Raw genomic sequence first — 17778 nt, 5'->3', positions numbered from 1 at the left:
GAGTTAAAATTGGAGGGAATACTTGTGGTCCCATTTTGTTGACTTTTCTAAGGGGTTGTACTTTTGTGAAATAAGTGGAAAATTCCCATTCTTTTTCTCTGGCACCTTAAGGAATAAGGGGCGAAAATTTTTGGGAAGCTTGTTTCCCTCCCAAAATTTCCCCAAATTTCCCCAAATTTCAAATCTTTAACCAAATTCCCCCAAATTTCAAAATTTTCCATTAATTTCAAACAAAAGGCCCTATATAAAACCAGGGCTTCCCTTCCAATTCTCCATTTTCAAAAGATAAGTTTTAGGAGAATTGGGGAGGGGGGAGGGGGGAGAATTAATTTAAGTAACATCACCATAGAAATTAGTTTAGTAAGTACAAAATACAGGCAGCCCTAATAAATTACAAACCATCTAAAATTTGATTAGTTAAATCCTAATTCCTAGAGCTGTGTTAGTAGATGCAGCTTCAATAATTACAGGAATAGGCTCCGTTGACTACCGTCCAAAAACTACCAGCCGCCACTTCATCACCAAAAAGCAATCCTGAAATTTTTTCAAAAGAGAAGGGACTCATGGGAGAGTTCATACACGAACTTATGGATGAATTAATTCAGCAGGACCAGCTCATGGAAGATGAATTCATCCAACAACAAATCAACCAAGAAGAGTATCAAGGGTCATCTGATTCAGACCATGAACAAGAGCAAGATCATGAAGGTAATGATGCTGATGGGTATGATGTAGATGATGATGCAAACCAAGAATAGCTACAACACAATTGCAGACCAACAAGAGAGATGACAGTAGAACAGAAAAGAGCAATTGTTGAGGAGATTATGTTGCACATGGAGGGGGACTCACTGCCAAGAGGCTTTTTAGCCAATTTGGCAAGAAAATATTCAGTGCACAAACCTACAACAACAAGATGGTTTCAGGTAATAAAACATTCTCTAGCTCAAGGTATTGTTGTTGATGTTAATACAAAAAAATTAGGCAGGACAGGACGCAAAGCAAAATAATACACATATGAGTTTTTGACATCTGTACCATTGTACAAAAGAACAACTGAAAGGGGATATGCTGGTGCACTGAAAATACCCAAAACAGCATTGCATAGGCTAAGGCAGCAAGGCAGGCTAAGAACACACACAAGCACAAATCACCCAACATTGACAGAGAAGCACAAAGTGTCAAGACTTAAATGGTTTTAAGTCTAATAAATCCTGTACCAGCAATTGGGGACCTAACATTTAGTGATATGCAGCAATGGATACATTTAGATGAGAAATGGTTCTACATTAATCCAGAAACAAGAACCTTCTACCTACTTCCAACAGAAGATGATCCATACAGGGCTCAACAATCAAGGAGGTTCAAGATCAAAGCAATGTTTATGGGAATGATAGGTAAACCATTGTTTGATGCTGAAAACAACATGATACATGATGGAAAATATGGCCTTTTTCCTTTTGTAAAGTATGAAAGATCCAAAAAGAAAATCAAGAACAGAGATGCAGGGACTCTAGAGACAAAGGCTATTCAAAGTGTCACAAAAGAGTGCATAAGGGAGATGCTGCTAACACATGTTATCCCAACAATCTATGAAAAATGGCCACAGCAGTTGCGAAAGGACATAATCATCCAATGGGATAATGCTAGGCCTCATCAGGTACCAAAGGATGAAGAATTTCAAGCAGCTTGTCATGCACATGGGTTCAACATTCAATTCATATTCCAACCAGCTCAGTCACCAGAAACAAATGTTTTAGATTTAGGGTTGTTTAGTGTCATTCAATCATTACAATATCAATCTTTTCCAAGGAATCTAGATGACTTAATCAAGGAAGTGGCTAGAGCATTTCAAGAATTTGATCCTATACTAAACAAGTACACATGGATCACACTTCAATCCTGCCTTATTAAGATTCTGGAAAAGCAAGGTGGTAATAACTTCTCTCCCCCACACATGAAGAAGAGAAGCTTGGACAGCCAAGGACTACTACCACAACTACTTGAAGTAGACAGGGATCTAATAGGTCAAGTTGTCCATTTTTTGGACACAATCACAATTACAGTAGATGATGAAGGGCACATGGAAGTAGATGCAGACTGATAATTGTGCCTTACTTTTGGAAGGCAAGTATTAGGGGACTCATAATTGACTACCACATATAACCTTTTCCTATTCAAACAACTTTTTGTGTTAGATTATGTGTAGGTTATGTGTACTTTTGCTAGATACAACTTGTTTATTTTTTTGGCAGTCATGTAATCAGTCAAGTTCAAATATTTTGATTTAATAAACATTTACATGTTTTATTCTATCTGTGTTTCATTTTTAGAGCCTATTATTTCCATCAGAAGGGTTGTGTTTTCAGTCAAAGCTTTAGTGAGTGTTGGTACCTCAACATAAACCTTATTGACAAGGTTTATGGAGCATCCAAACCACCCAAGTAGCTATCAGATGAGTCTCATCATCATATGGAAAACCAAAAGGGGTATGCATGATAAAAAAGGGACTCAATGCATTAAAGGCAAAAGAGAAGGGTCACAAATGAACATTTCCATGGCAAGTATGTGATGGTTGAAAAAAGCAGCAGGGGACTCATTCTCAACAACCACAATCAACCAATCAACTGTGAATTCCACCAATGCAACAAACATATATATTGGCAAATGAACTACTCCAACTAATGCAAACACCGCCAAATCAAGTACTACCAAACAACACCATCCCATAGCATAAATCAAATTCAATCAAACAACATACTTGTCCCAATACACCAGAATTTTAACAAACATAAACCAACATCTATCAGCCACCATCATCCCAAAACAGAGAGGCTAACAACAATTACTACACAGTTACTCCAACAGTCATGCATCAACTTATCATGTCACTAAAATCACAGGCATTACCCATAATTAAGTACTCACACAATCATCAACAACAACCCACCACAGCAACTTGTAAACAACTAATTGCACAGTACAAGCACCAACAAAGAGAATCATAAAAAAATTAGGGTTTATAGAGTATACGCTGCTCATTCAATTACGAGGGGGGTTGAACTGAGGGTAGTAGATCTGCAGGTAAGCCTCAATCACTTCCTCCCTCGTCATGCCGTCTAGAGGACCAGATTTGATGCGTTTTCCGCCAGAGGAAGGGCCATCGTCACGCTCATGGGACTCCGGTGGCTTAACCACCTCAGAAACCTCCAGATCTACTGGGGTAGACTCCCCTATAGCAGATTCGGTGGCTGAAACCTCCACCTCAGTCACTGGAGACCCAGAACCCCCAGCAGAAACAACCGCAGCAACCACGGAACCCTCACCAGCAAGAACCACCTCAGACGGTGGTTCATCACGGGCACCAGCCTCAGAGAACACCAGCTTCGGCGGCTCCTCATCGCTGTCATAGTCAGCGAGTTTCGCACCACGGATCCGCCTCCTCACAATCACAAAAGCACGGCGAATGGGTTTCATCACACCCGTTCCACGGCGGGGTTTGTAGGTCACGCTACCAGATCGGCGACTAGAAGCACTTATTTCAAGGGTTTCATGGCAAGTTAGATCTAGGTTTTTGTCACTAGGAGAAGCCATTGACAGAGGAATTGAGAGATAACAAACCAAGGAAGACAAAGAGAGAGAGGATTGGAATCGGCGAGTGATGAGAGAGAAAGTAACAAGTAGGGTTTAGGTGGGAGGGATTTATTCTGGAGATTTCTCCAGAATAAATGAACTCTAACCAATTCATCAGATGAATTGAATGATGAGCATTCAATTCAGGCAGTTGGGGAGTTGCTGAATTTGAAGGGTTGGGGTATAATTTTGGTGGGAATGATTAATTTAATTAATTAGTTTTGTTTATTAATCTTATAAGTTTAGTAATATAACTAATTTGAATTATTATAAAAATAAAGGTACAATGCTAATTTTACATAAAAAAATTTACTAAAAAAGGAAAGAAATGGGAAAGTTGCAAGTAATTTGGACCACCCCAAAAAGGAAATAGTTGCGAGTAAAGTGGACCGGAGGTAGTAATAATAAACCACTAATTCAATTAGCCGCAATTTTATTTAAATCAAACTTTATATTCTCAATTTTTCCAACCTGCATTATACTTGTTATACATGTAAAAGCAATACCAAAACAATTCCATACATTTCACAGATACAATCCAAAAACATAATTTAATTCATATGTACATTACTCGTCCATGTTATGCAATTGTTTTACAAAAAACCAAAAAACTACACATTTCCAAAATCTAAGGATTCTTCCTCTTCGGAAATTGGTGTGTGTAGACACCCATTTGTGTCTCCCCGAAACCAAACCCGGTGATGAGTACCTTTCGCGTCGAATCATAATCGAATGAAGTGAAAGTGTGGAAGGTCTAGTGTTGCGGATAGTTTTAATTTATTTTCTTTTCTCTCTATTTTTGAAAACCTATTTTAAGAAAACAGCCAATCCAGTTTGGTTTGTCCATATAAAGGGTCCAATAATGGTGTAGTTGGATGGGGCTTGAAAAGAGCTTTCCAACGATATATTATAAGCCCAATTCTGATGAATAATGAGGAAGTTATGGCCAAATTACTAAGCTAGATCCGGTTTGATACTTATATGCGGCCCAATGATCTAGAGGAGGGCCTAATATGGATCATTCCTAATGCAATTAAAATTGATTTTAGTCTTCTAGATTCTTCTAGAAAGGTCTTTTCATTCCTAATTCAATTAACATTGATAAATTGACTTTGGTTGACTTTTTAGAGTTTTAATCGGAACAAAAGAATGTTTTTAAGGAAAATACGATTTTGCCCCTCTGTACGGCTAAATTTTTTCAGAATTAAGAAAACGCGTGAAAATAATAATTAGCGCCTGACGACAGATATTAGCGCCTGGCGCTAATGCTTGGAGCCTGGCGCTAGCCTTAGCGCCTGGCGCTAATGTCGAGCGTCTGGCGCTAACCTGTTTTATTCTCGTCGAAACTCTGAATTGTTTTTTTATCCGTTTGGCTGATTTTCTCTATAAATATCCTCCTAAAACCTCCGTTTTTCATCACGAATTATCATCAATTCTCTCTAATTCTCTTATATTCTCTAGTTTTCTTATTCTCTATAGTTTTTTTTTAAGAATTCTTTTCTCTCTAAATTTATATACAAAATTCCGCATTCACAAGACCTAGAAGCACCTAACCAAATTCGAAGTTGCCTTCGCCCTAGACGTGAAAGGTTTTAATTTCTGAGGGTTTGGTCCCAAATATCTCTTTCAATTATTTAATTTAATTGTTTGATTTTATATTTTCCTTGAAGTTACTAACGCGTGTGTTTTGTTATTAGAAAGAGGTACGAGACTTCCAAGTAAGTGTTTTAATTGTTTTATTGTTATTATGATATAGAAATCATGTCTAGGTTGTTATTATGATTCCTAATGTCATGTTAGGGCGTTTTGATCTTCCTAGTATTATGTTTAGGGTAACAACTAAAAATTCTTAATATCAAGTATGATTAAAAGTATGCTTCCTATTTTCTTCCTAATATTCATGTTAGTATCATGTTAGGGCTAAAGCTTTAATCTTTATTGTTTAGTGACATGCTAGGGTTGGTTATTAATCTTGTTAGTATCATGCCTAGGATCTCGCTATTATGATTTAACATGATTATGATTATTTTTGTGATTTATGATTATTATTATTATAATTGTTATGATTATTATGTTGATTGATTCACTAGTGGAAAAAGTTTCATTTGTAACGGGTTATTTGTAACGGGCAAAGCTATGCCCGTTACATTAAATACATTTATTCGTAACGGACACTATGTGTCCGTTGCGAATATTTGGCCCAGTTGAAAAGAGGAGCCCATGAAAAGAGAAGCCCATTACAAATTATTAGGGTTTCACACTCCTAGTCCTAGCCGTCAAACACTAAAATCCCACATATTTTCCCTTTCACTCTCTCTCCTCCTCTCTTCCTCCCCCTTCGCCTTCTCCTCCTCTCTTCACCCCAAATCGCCGACTTCTCATTCCGTTCGCCATATCCAAATTCTTAACTCTAACCCTATTTCGAATCACAATTCAATACTCTAACACTAGCAACTAACAAACCCTAGCAGAGAGAAAGCAATTGTAAAATCTAATGGTTGGGAGAATTTGTGGTCGCGAGAGCTACTAGAGCTTCAGCGAACATCAATGGCGGAAACAAACGCTTCTATGGAGGACAAGAAGCATGATGAGCAATCTACTCACTTCAATTAAGGTTATAGGCTAGGTATAACCATATATCTTTCTTTGCTATTGGTAAAATCGTTGTTTCTTATGATTTTGCCAAGAATTTTGTTGCTTTATTTATATATTCAACTGATTCTCGACAAATTTCGTGTTATTTCTACTCTTTGCATTTTCGCCCATGTGAATGTTCTTCAAATTTTGTTGTTTTGGATTATCTCAATAAAATTATGAATTATTTGTTCAAGTATTGAAGGTAAACACGAGAAAAAGAATTCTGCTTGATCTAGTGAATGTTACAGCTTTACATTTTAGCTTGATTTAGTTACTGATCTAATTTTGCTTGAACTCGTGCTTGACTTGTAGTAATTTCTAAAGTTTATTTTTGTTGCTAGTAATTCCATTAATTGAAGAATCTTTTTCGAATGATTTCTAAGGATATCACTAGCATCATAAGTAAACTTCTGTACTAGATCTTTTTTTTTTTTACCCTTGAGGAAGACTGCCATGCTGGGTACTATATCTTCACTGTACTCTTCAAAAGGAACAACCCTTCTTCACTCTAGAATTTTTGTCAAATGTGTTGTGTTATGCTGTTAATTGGAGTTGGGAGATATGGCCTGAATTTGCATTTACATGAATTAGTGTGGTTAAATCTAAAATATTACGATAAGAACCAGAGTTATAAGAAATGATGCTTGTTATGCAAGGGTTCTTGACGAATGCTAGAAGAGGATGGGCAGATTTTACCGCTGATTGACCATGTTTAGAATAGTGTAGTACTAGATCATTATCATGATAACTTTTTTTTTTAATTTTTTTTTTGTGAGTAATTATGATGTAGACTTTACTAGTTTAACTAGCTTATATACCCAATTGTAGTATAAAAGAGAAAAAGGGTTGCATCATTCTTTCATTTTTCCTTTGATGTTGATTGAATTTCATCTTTTTTGGGTCATTCTAGATCTTGTGTAATGAGAATTATGTAATGTGGGTTTATTGCATTTTATGTAGCTGTTTACTAATTGTACAAAAGCTTTGTTTATGATATACGAAGTATTATTGGATTCATGATGGAAATCATACCAGTTTAAGCTTTTTACATTGTCTTTGATTTATAGAAATCTGTTTTCGATTACCCTTTACATTGTCTTTGATTTATAGAAATTTGTCTTGAGTATAATTCTGGTACAAATCATCGAAAATTAGTTTTAATAGGTAAAATTTGGAGTTAACAGCTAAATTCAATTTAAATTCTTTAGATTTAAACTTTGTGAAAATCAGTTGAGAGAAGTAAGAGTGAGTTGAAGAGACCAAGATCTTTATTATGGCCATTTGTATGTTCGTGGCATTCTTCGTATCTTGTTTACTTTTCCGATTGGTAGATTGGCAATTTAGTGACATTATTATCAATGGTTTTGGAGTGAACACTGTTACATTGTATTGCAAAGTAATGAGATGAGACTTCAGTGTTTCATGGGAATTTATCTAGCTATTGTGGCTTTTTTTGTTGTTGGTGTTTCATATATCCAATCATTGCAATATGCACACTTTAGAGTATGTTTGCTTTATAATCATATTACTTTTGGAAAATTAGGGCCCTTAATTGGTACTTATTATGTTGTTGTCCTTATTTAGTGTACTTGTGCCTCACAGTGGTTTACTTGTTACTGCAGGATTTTGGCAAATCGGTGGTCTGTTGCACGTTCTAAAGAGAGGAAAGCTCGATGCATATTGGAGTTGGAGCGGAAAGTACAGACTCTTTAAGCTGAAGCAACCACCCTTTCTGCACAACTCACCTTGTATTAGGTATTTTTGCTGATCTCACACCATTAGTAACTTAAAAGTTCTGCTCTTACATTTAGATCCACTAGTTCTTTCATTTAGATTACGGAGTACAAGGTTTTAGGATCTGGAAATTAAAAGTACTTAAAGGATTCTCTTGTGTGAACTTGTTGTGCTTACGTTGCGAGATGGTGAGTCTCATGCCCTGTACAACATTAAACATGGATGGGATCAAAATGTAGGTTTGAACAGTTGATTTAGTTCGGAATTTAGCTGCCAATATACAAATTTAAGTTTTCAACTATCAAAATATCTTGATTTCCTTGTTTCAAGTTAAAAACAATATCACTAAATATATTGAACTTGGCTTGACAGGTCTCTTATTTTTGAATTTTGTTGGGGTATAGATCTTTAAAATCTGCACTTGTCTGTTTATTTTTTCAGCACTCAATGAAGCATTAAAGCAGGTAGTGGATAGGCTTAGAATGGCCACCAGCAAAATGATGGGTCCTTCAGAATCATTTAACTTAGGGATGCCTAGCATGCAATACAATCTTTCTCCCTTTTACTCGCTACCTCAGTAACACGTCTCTCAAGGCCAACATAGTATGCAAATGCCATCATTTCATCAATCTCGGGAAAATAATAATAAGATGCACCATATGCATTCATCCAATTCCCAAAACACTTCAGAATTTATGCCGAATGATCCCCTGGGAAGATTACAAGGGCTTGACATTGGCAGCAGAGGAATACCCGCTGTGAAATCTGACGGTGCCTCGATATTGACGTGATATTGAGGCTTTCTTTGGTGATCATTATCACTTCTTGGAGCCTTTAAATGGGTGATAACACTTCAATTTTGTAGCTAAATTTCATGATTTCTCTATCCAAATTCATACTGTTCTAATGATGTAATTTGGTGAGAATTTTAACAAGAAGTCAAAAGTGTATATAGGAGAGTATAAAAAGCCAGCAGTAGTACATTGTGTAATACATAATTTGTCTAGCATTTACATGATATTTTACTGCAAATATGCAGGTGTTATTAGTATTGTTGTTTGTCAAGGAATAATAAGTCTTTTAGAATGTAATAATTTGGGTGGTAAAGGGAAAGAAGAATAGGAGTATTTGTTACTAGCACCTGAAATGCTAGTTACAAATGCCACTAATTTTTTTGTCTTATTCGAAGGTTATTCATAACGGACATTGTAATTGCCCGTTACGAATAAGTAGTTATTCGTAACGAGCACTTACAATGCCCGTTACGAATAATGGGTTATTCGTAACGGGCATCTGAAATGTCCGTTACGAATAATGGGTTATTCGTAACGGGCCCCTGAAATGCCCGTTACGAATAAGTAGTTATTCGTAACGGGCACATTAAATGCCCGTTACGAATAATAATGGCCATACGTAACGGCCGCATACGTAACGGACGCTGCCCGTTACGGATGGGGCCTTTTTGCCCGTTACGGATGGCCTTTTTTCCACTAGTGATTATATTTATTATTATTGCTTGATCACGCTTTTTATGCATATTTAAAGGGAATTGGTACTTGTAATCACGCTTAATAAGATAATTAATAATCTTGTTTAGGGTTAATTTGATTATAATTCAAGTGATCGCCAATAATAGATTTATTTGTGCATTAATATTCAACCAACATAGATTAAACAGGTTTAGGGTAAACCTATTGATTGCATGTTAGTCAGAAAGCGTACATGAATACGATCAGAATAAAGTAGAGGCTTATTATTAGGGCAGGTTCAATCTCTTTTAGGTTGGATTTGTACCTTCATCCCCGAACTACCAGTCATGGTTCCAGAACTATTGGAGTTGACAATCTCCTGGATCGTTAAGGGGTGTAACCTTCACCCTGTGAATGGTTTACAAGTTCCTAAAACTTGTTGGCGACTCTTTTGCTCTATCTTCTTTCCCTTTGGATGCCACCGTACTTTAGTGTATGATCACAGCGGGTTTCAAGTTTGGGGAAATGCTTGAAATATTCTCTACAGTGTGGGATAGCGGGAAGAAGAGCAATCCTTTCGTCTCTTGTACATTCGCCTGATCAAGGGAGGAGATGCAAATGTTGCAGTAGTTGGAGCAGTGAATGAAGACATAGTAGAGTGAGGACAAGAAGATAAAATGGTGAAGATGGAGATGTAGTGCTAGGAGTAGTAGTAGATGGAGTAGTAGTAGATAGAGTAGTAACACTATGACAAGGAATTCTAGAAGATGGATTAGTGGTGGTAGGAGGAGGAATCCTAGGGGAACAATGTATATGTGGTGGTTGAAAAGCACTAGTTTGTGGGGCATGGTGAGTGGGTGGTCTCATTGGTCGAGGGGACATGCCTGTAGACTGAGACGTAAATAAATCATATTGTTGTAGGATGTGTGCTTTCCCAACTCTGGATAACGTTTCAATGCAAGATGAACTCAAATTACGCAACATATCCATAGTAAAGGAAAGGGCCAACTCTGGCGACAACTCACGAGCAGACTCCATAGTTCGATTGCATCTTCTTACAATATCGGCTAATGCATGTGACTAAAAAAAACCAAAAACAAAATAAAATTAGGCATAATAATATTAAAATCAACTATTCATTAATAAAATTTATTATATGCAAAATAAAGCGGTAAAATGAGGCTATATTATTACCAACAAAATGTCAGAGGACGATGGCTAGTAATGGGTGGAGGGGCGTGGGTGTGTACAACTACGAGTCGTACAACCTATGGATTTGTAGCCTCGAGTTTTATCTTTAATTTGGCGTTGGTTTCATCCCAATCAGAGTCACAGATCAAAAGTTATGACTAAAATACCACAACCTGTCCAGTTTAATGCATATACGTGAGGTCTTAATTTAGTCTTTGTTTAAGTCTAGTCACATAGTCTAGCCACATGGTCTTACACAAGAGTCTTAATATGTCACCTACGCTCACTCACTAGTCTTAGCACACACTTTGTGTATATGTCACCATGATCATGTCTTAGGTTCATGCATGTGCCGTTTTCCGTCATTTAAGTTGGGGGTACATTCTATTCCTAATTTTTTGATCTCTCTATCTACATCATCTTGCCATTCTCTACATGCTTTCTCCATATCACAACCTTCATTCTTCCTACCTTATTCCATCTTTGCATGTTGAATAGAGTTTAAGTCAAATAATTAATAATGAATATCCTTAATTTCCCTTTCCACAGTACTTGGTCAAGGAGAGAAGGGCGATTAATCAAGGGCAACACCTTTATTCAAGTTCAACTTTTTGATAAACCAGTGAGTCGGAAAAGAAAAGCTAAAAAGATAATGGCAACTCAAGAAGAAGTCAATGAACTTAGGAATCAATTGACTAATGTAACTGAGGCGTTGAAGGCTTTAACCCTCAAAATCAATGACCATGTGAAGCAACAACAGATGGACCTCATGCAAGAAAGCTTGAGCTAGAAAGCTATCTAGTGACTACAAGTTTCAAGGCATTAGTTCACAAGGGGTCTCGGTGGACAAGGAGCTTCTTCCGCAGAAGTTCAATGCCAACGACATCCCGAAATTCAAGGCAACAGATAATCCTTATCTTCACTTAAGAGCCTTTGAAACTATAATGAACATCAAGGGATTGATAGGAAAGTCTTTCATTCCTTGTTTTCTTGTCACTTGAAAATGTTTGTCAACAATGGTTCTTTTCTCTTGACAAAGAGAAAACCTGTACCTGGGAATCGATAGTAAACGCTTTCATTGATAGATACAAGTGTAACATTCAAGTCGAAATCGATTATAGACAACTTGAAATGCTAAGACAAAAAGAGAATGATGGCTTTACTTCTTTCTTCAATAAGTGGAGGGAAACTTCCGCTAAGATGATTGAGGTTCCCACTGAAAAAGAATCTGTGAGGATGTTTATCAAGAATCTCCAAGAGAAGTATTCAAAGCATTTAAAATATCAACATAATTTGAATACCTTCAAAGCCGTTTATGACATTGGAATTGAAATCGAAGATGACCTCGCAAAGCAAAAATCTACTAACAATAGTAACCACGGTGGCTGGAAAGGAAAGAAGAACGAAAATCCTTCTTCTTCCGAAAACGCCCACTCTAGTAATAATGTTAGTACCTTTGAACATAATGGTGTCTTAGCCATGGACAATCAAGGATCCAAAAGGAAACCCAGGCGAGAGTTCACATCCATTGGAATGACCTACGATGCTGCTTTCGACCGTCTTTACGATCGAGGATTAATCAAACCTATTGGCCCTACCGAGGATCCAACACCAGAAAATCGATCTTCGAGATGGAATCCAAAATCCTATTGCAAGTACCATCGAGGGCGCGGTCATACTACTGACGAATGCTACAGGTTTCAAAACCTCATTCAAGATCTCATAGAGGCAAATAAGATCCCATTGCCTCTAGCTAGCGAGAAGACTGGGTAATGATGAAGCGAATGACACAAGACAAGAGGCGAGCTTCAATGACAAGATTTCATGACCTTTTTCTATTTCTTTTCATTTTTTCCTTTCCCCAATAAGTCTAGCATAGGCACCTTTCCTTTTCCTTTAGATTATTTTTGTAGTTTTTCTTTTCTTTTCCTTTTTTAATAAAATGAGCATTTATTTCCTTATATATGATCATTTCATTATATTGAATCAAATATAATAAAAAAATAAAAAAAATCCATGTCGAATTAAGCACAAGGTATACCAATGATTTGAGGCACCCCTTGTAGCCACATCATATCTCCTTTCGCCTTTCTAATTTACAAATCCTTTCTTCATAAACCACTTTGAGCCTCGTCTAACGATAGACCTTTCTTTTTTCAACCTACATCTATCTAACCTTGGGATGGGATGGTGTGCAATTTATGCAATCTCAAAGGCTTGAATAATTCAAAAAATAGCAAAAATAAGCAAAAGCAAAAAAATAAATAAAAGTGTACAAAAGGGCAAGTGTTCCAATGTCTTTGATATGAAAATATCTTCGATAAGAGCACGTCTCAGATTGCGTCCCTTATCGAGTGCTCGGTACCGTGCCTGAGAAACATGAATGCCAAGTGAGTGATAGACCGCATGATCGGGATTGCCCACACTTATAAAAATAAAATAGATGCTAAAGCAAAAGATAAAAGAGAGCTATAAAAGAGTAGAAACTCAAGCATTCAAAAGCAAGGTTGCACACCTTGGGGGCTTATCTAGGGTCTTGAGCCTTTATCCCCTCCTTCTATAGCCTTTAGCCTAACCACGTTACAACCCTTAAAAAGACCTTTTTGAGGTATACACACTTGTGCGAGGTTCGGCTAGAGCTACGTTCGGCCTGATTCCTAACGGATACGTAGGCAACCTCACATCGAGGTGCGGCCGTAATAAAAATGCATTCATATTTAAATTCACACACTTACACCATGATCATATCAAGGGATTCTCTGTGCTCATCCCTATTCATTTAGAGCTAGACTTGGGGGCTTGATCCCTACATCATTAGCTTACCTAGCCTAAGAGTCACCACCATTTGACTCTTTTCAATAATATATTTTTCCACACACTTAGTTCTTGCGGCCTAACTTTAGTGTCACTTTCACACACTGCACAGATACATGACCAAATATATTTCCATTAGGAACCCTTTGTCATGAAATCTTAACGCTGAAGCATGCTTCGTCAACATCACTCATCAACCATAATGGTCATTGCATGACGAAGTATGAAGTGCTTAGCCTCAGTGCCTAAGTTACCCAAATACTTTCATCATGGAGTCAACAGTTGAGATAGCCTAGGATGAATTAATCCTTGAACCTTGAGAGATAGTATCAAACAACATTTGACTAAGCTCATTCAACATGCATCTTCAAACTTTTGATTTTCTTTTTCACGTCTTTCTTTTTCGGGAGAAAGTCGGTACCCTCCACGAAAATGACGGAAAATTTTTGCTTTTGCATTTTCAAGTCGCACAATCAGCACTATGCACACACGGGTCACGAGTCACACGTGTCATTTTACACTTCGAGTCGAGTCAACCTCGAGTCAGTCAATCATATCGAGTCAAGTTTATGCCTTGAGTCGTGTCAAGTTATTGAGTCAAGCAACATTAAACCTTAGGTCAACCCTAATATAATTAAACCTTAGGTCAACCCTAAGATAATTAAGCCTTAGGTCAACCCTAAGATAATTGAAAAGATTGACAAAGTTCTATAGTCTAAAATAAATACAGGTGTAGCAGAATAGGGAAGACCCTATCACAGCGTTCGGCGACAGAGTCAATTCTTGGCGCCAGAGATATCTCAGCAGCGACAGAGCTCGAAGCCTCTCCAAAAGGTGATTTCGACCTCATGCAGCAATTTCGGGTTCCTTGGTACGCCAGTTAGCCCCTATAAGCAATTTGACATGATTAAGTAGTCGGTTTGATTACAGTCTAAGTGATCGACCTGACGAAAGATCGTCTCACTTAGCTTAAGCGCCTAAGTATTGGCTCATTACAAGCACCAAAGAATTGGTTCAAAAGCAGGCACTTAAACGACAATGTTTCCAAATATGGATTGTCGCGCATTCTTATTAAACGACAAAGATTTCCAAATATGGATTGTCACCCTCAACTGACAATATTTCCAAAAATGGATTGTCGTGCATCTTCTTCAACGACAATTGTTCCAAGATTGGATTGTCATCTCTGGAAAAAATTTCCAAGCGTGGATTGTCGAGCTCCTTCTTTGTTTGGCAAGTTTTTCCAAGTTCGGATTGTCATACATTCATAGATCGTTGGCAAGTTTTCCGAGATTGGATTGTCATACATCCAGTTCCCTATGGCAAAATTTCCCAAAGGATTGTTGTAGGTTTCTATTCATCATAAATTTCGACATAAATTTCGACAAAAGTTCCTCAACGTGGATTGTCTTCAGCAAGTGGCAAATTTTCCCGAAGTGGATTGTCGGTCGACTCTTTTTTACATATGTTCCAAGACGCGGATTGTCAATATTGGCAATATTTTCCCAAAAGGATTGTCGCATAGCGTTGGCAAATTTCCAAGGTGGATTGCTTTCAAGAGTTATATTCCAAGATGTGGATTGTCAATCGTAGCAAAGTTCTTATAAAAGATTGTTACAAAGCATTGGCAACTTTTCCAAAGATTGGATTTTGACAAATTTTCCGAGATACGGATTGTCGCTTCATCGTGACAACATTTCCAAGGATGGATTGTTACGTGGCATTGACAAATTTCCCTAAATCGGATTGTCATACATCATACAAGAGTTGTGTTGGCAACTATTCCCAAAGAAAAGAGGATTGTCATCACAGCAAAAGCACCGACATACTGGTTCACAAGCAGCAAAGCGCCGACGTACTGGCATAGCAAACATTAAAAAGCAGTGATCTTTTCGAAGACTATCACAGCGGAAATTGGAGACATATCCAAAGGAAGCTCTTTGTTCAGAGACGAGTGAACATCGAAGCAACAAGGTGGCATTCCCTAGATTATGGAGAGTTGTCACAAACAACTGGAGGTAAGTTCGGGAGAAGTTGTCTTCGATGGTATTCCCTAGGATGTGGGATATTATCAAGGCGGATGAGGATTGTTTCAAAAGAAATAATCTTCGATGGTATTCCCTTGGACGTGGAATATTATCATTGCGGAGGAGGATCGTTTCAGGCGAAGCAATCTTCTAATTTGGAAGCAGTTACGGGCGTAGCGGTTTTCAAGCGGGATGACATTCTCTAGCTTGCAAGAGGTCATCAAAACAATCGGTTACTTTCAGAGACGTGTGCTCGACGGTGCAAGATACGCGTTTCTTAACTCTTTTATCTGTTTAACTAACGCTAGTTTTGCAGGTATCGGCGTTGCAAGATTGATTTAGGATCGCAGAACGTTCTGAATCATTCTCCGTCCCTATCGATACTTTGACTTTTGTTTTCGAAACTTGCGTTTCTCCAAACTCAGTCAAAGTGGGGGCTTCTGTAGACACCCATTTGTGTCTCCCCAAAACCAAACCCAGTGATGAGTACCTTTCACGTCGAATCATAATCGAATGAAACGAAAGTGTGGAAAGGTCTAGTGTTGCGGAAAGTTTTTGTTTCTTTTCTCTTCTTTCTGTTTTTGAAAACTTTATTTTAAGAAAACAGCCAATCCAGTTTGGTTGGTCCATGATATGGGTCCAATAGTAGTGTAGTTGGATGGGGCTTGCAAAGACCTTTCCAACGATATATTATAGGCCCAATTCCGATGAATATTGAGGAAGTTATGGCCAATTTACTAAACTGGGCCCGGTTTGAGCTTTATGTACGACCCAATGATCTAGGGGAGGGCCTAATATGATTTATCATTCCTAATGCAATTAGGAATGGTTTTAGTCTTCTAGAATCTTCTAGAAGGTTCTTTTCATTCCTAATTCAATTAGCATTGATAAGTTGACTTTGTTGACTTTTCAGAGTTTTAATCAAAATCAAATAGCATTTTCGAAGAAATTATATTATTTTATCCTCCAGTACGGTAAACTTATCAGATTTTAGAAAACGCGTTGAAATCAAGCTTGGCGTCCAACCCCAGGCCTTGGCGCCTGGAACCAGGCTTGGCGCTAGACGCTAGCCATTGGCGCCTGGCGCTAGCCATTGGTGCCTGACGCCAGCTAGCCAGGGTTGGCGCCAACCTCGTTTTGCGTGCGTCAGACTCTGTTTTGTTAAATTATCTTTTTTGGTTGATTTTCTCTATAAATATCGTATCATAAATTCCGTTACCAATCACCTACAATCATTCATCATCTATATCTATCATTCACAAGTTTTAATTAATATTCATCTTTCTTTCTTACTTTGTTTTCATACAAAATTACGCATTCACAAGATCTAGAAACACCTAGCCATATTCGAAGTTGCCTTCGCTCTAGACGTGAAAGGTTTAATATCTGAGGGTTTGGTCCCAAATCTCTATTTCAATTATTTAATTTAATTGTTTGTTTATTATTTTCCTTGAAGTTACTAACGTGTGTATTTTGTTATTAGAAAGAGGTACGAGGCATCAAAGTAAGTAATTTTATGGTTTTAATTGTTATGATGTAGAAATCATGTTTATATTGTTATTATGATATTCCTAGTATCATGTCTAGGGTATTTTTAATATTAAATATGATTGTTACGATGCTTCCTATATTCTTCCTAATATTTATGATTGTTAGTATCATGTTAGGGCTAAAAATTTGATTTTTATTGCTTAGTGACATGCTAGGGTTTGTTATTAATCTTGTTAGTATCATGCCTAGGAACTTGCTATTTTTATTATGCTTTAATATTAACATGATTATGATTATGATTATAATTGTTATAATTTATAATGAATATGAATATTATTATTATTATTATTTTGATGATGATTATTTTATTTATGATTATTATTATTATTATGATTGATTATTATATTATTATGTTGCTTGATTTTTATTGTTTATTGCTTGATCACACCTTTTATGTATGTTAAAGGGAATTGGTACTTGTAATCACGCTTAATAAGATAATTAATAATCTTGTTTAGGGTTAATTTGATTATAATTCAAGTGATCTCCAATAATAGATTTATTTGTGCATTAATATTCAACCACCATAGATTAAACAGGTTTAGGGTTAATCCTATTGATTGCATGTTAATCAGAAAGCGCTAGAGCTGTTAGTTTTTGACCCGAACCGTTAAACCCGACTGTTTCGAATCGATCCGAAACGGAACTGAACTGTTTAAAACCCATTTTTTGGAAACCGAAAACTGACCCGACCCAATTTTTTCCAAACCGAAACTGAACTA

The 17778-nt window shown here is 37.1% G+C and overlaps 1 protein-coding gene and 1 long non-coding RNA gene across 2 annotated transcripts; both read left to right on the top strand.

Annotated features, from left to right (window-relative positions):
• The first annotated feature begins 1192 nt into the window (after nt 1-1192).
• Nucleotides 1193-2104, top strand: LOC145568461 (uncharacterized). Its single transcript, XM_081627885.1, has one exon. It carries the CDS (start codon nt 1193-1195, stop codon nt 2102-2104), a length of 912 nt encoding a protein of 303 aa, XP_081484011.1.
• Nucleotides 2105-5944: 3840 nt separating this feature from the next.
• Nucleotides 5945-9095, top strand: LOC145583065 (uncharacterized). The gene is made up of 3 exons (XR_014100024.1): nt 5945-6259; nt 7893-8025; nt 8446-9095. It is a non-coding gene; the product is annotated as an uncharacterized LOC145583065 (long non-coding RNA).
• The last annotated feature ends 8683 nt before the right edge of the window (nt 9096-17778 follow it).

This window comes from Chenopodium album, chromosome 2 (assembly GCF_948465745.1).
Source record: "Chenopodium album chromosome 2, dcCheAlbu1.1, whole genome shotgun sequence".
Lineage (NCBI taxonomy): Eukaryota > Viridiplantae > Streptophyta > Magnoliopsida > Caryophyllales > Amaranthaceae > Chenopodium > Chenopodium album.
This window is presented reverse-complemented; position numbering and strand designations above follow the sequence as displayed.

What these genes read in the sequence shown, in the direction of transcription:
- LOC145568461 (XM_081627885.1), top strand. Translation starts at nt 1,193, where the DNA reads ATGGTTTTAAGTCTAATAAATCCTGTACCAGCAATTGGGGACCTAACA.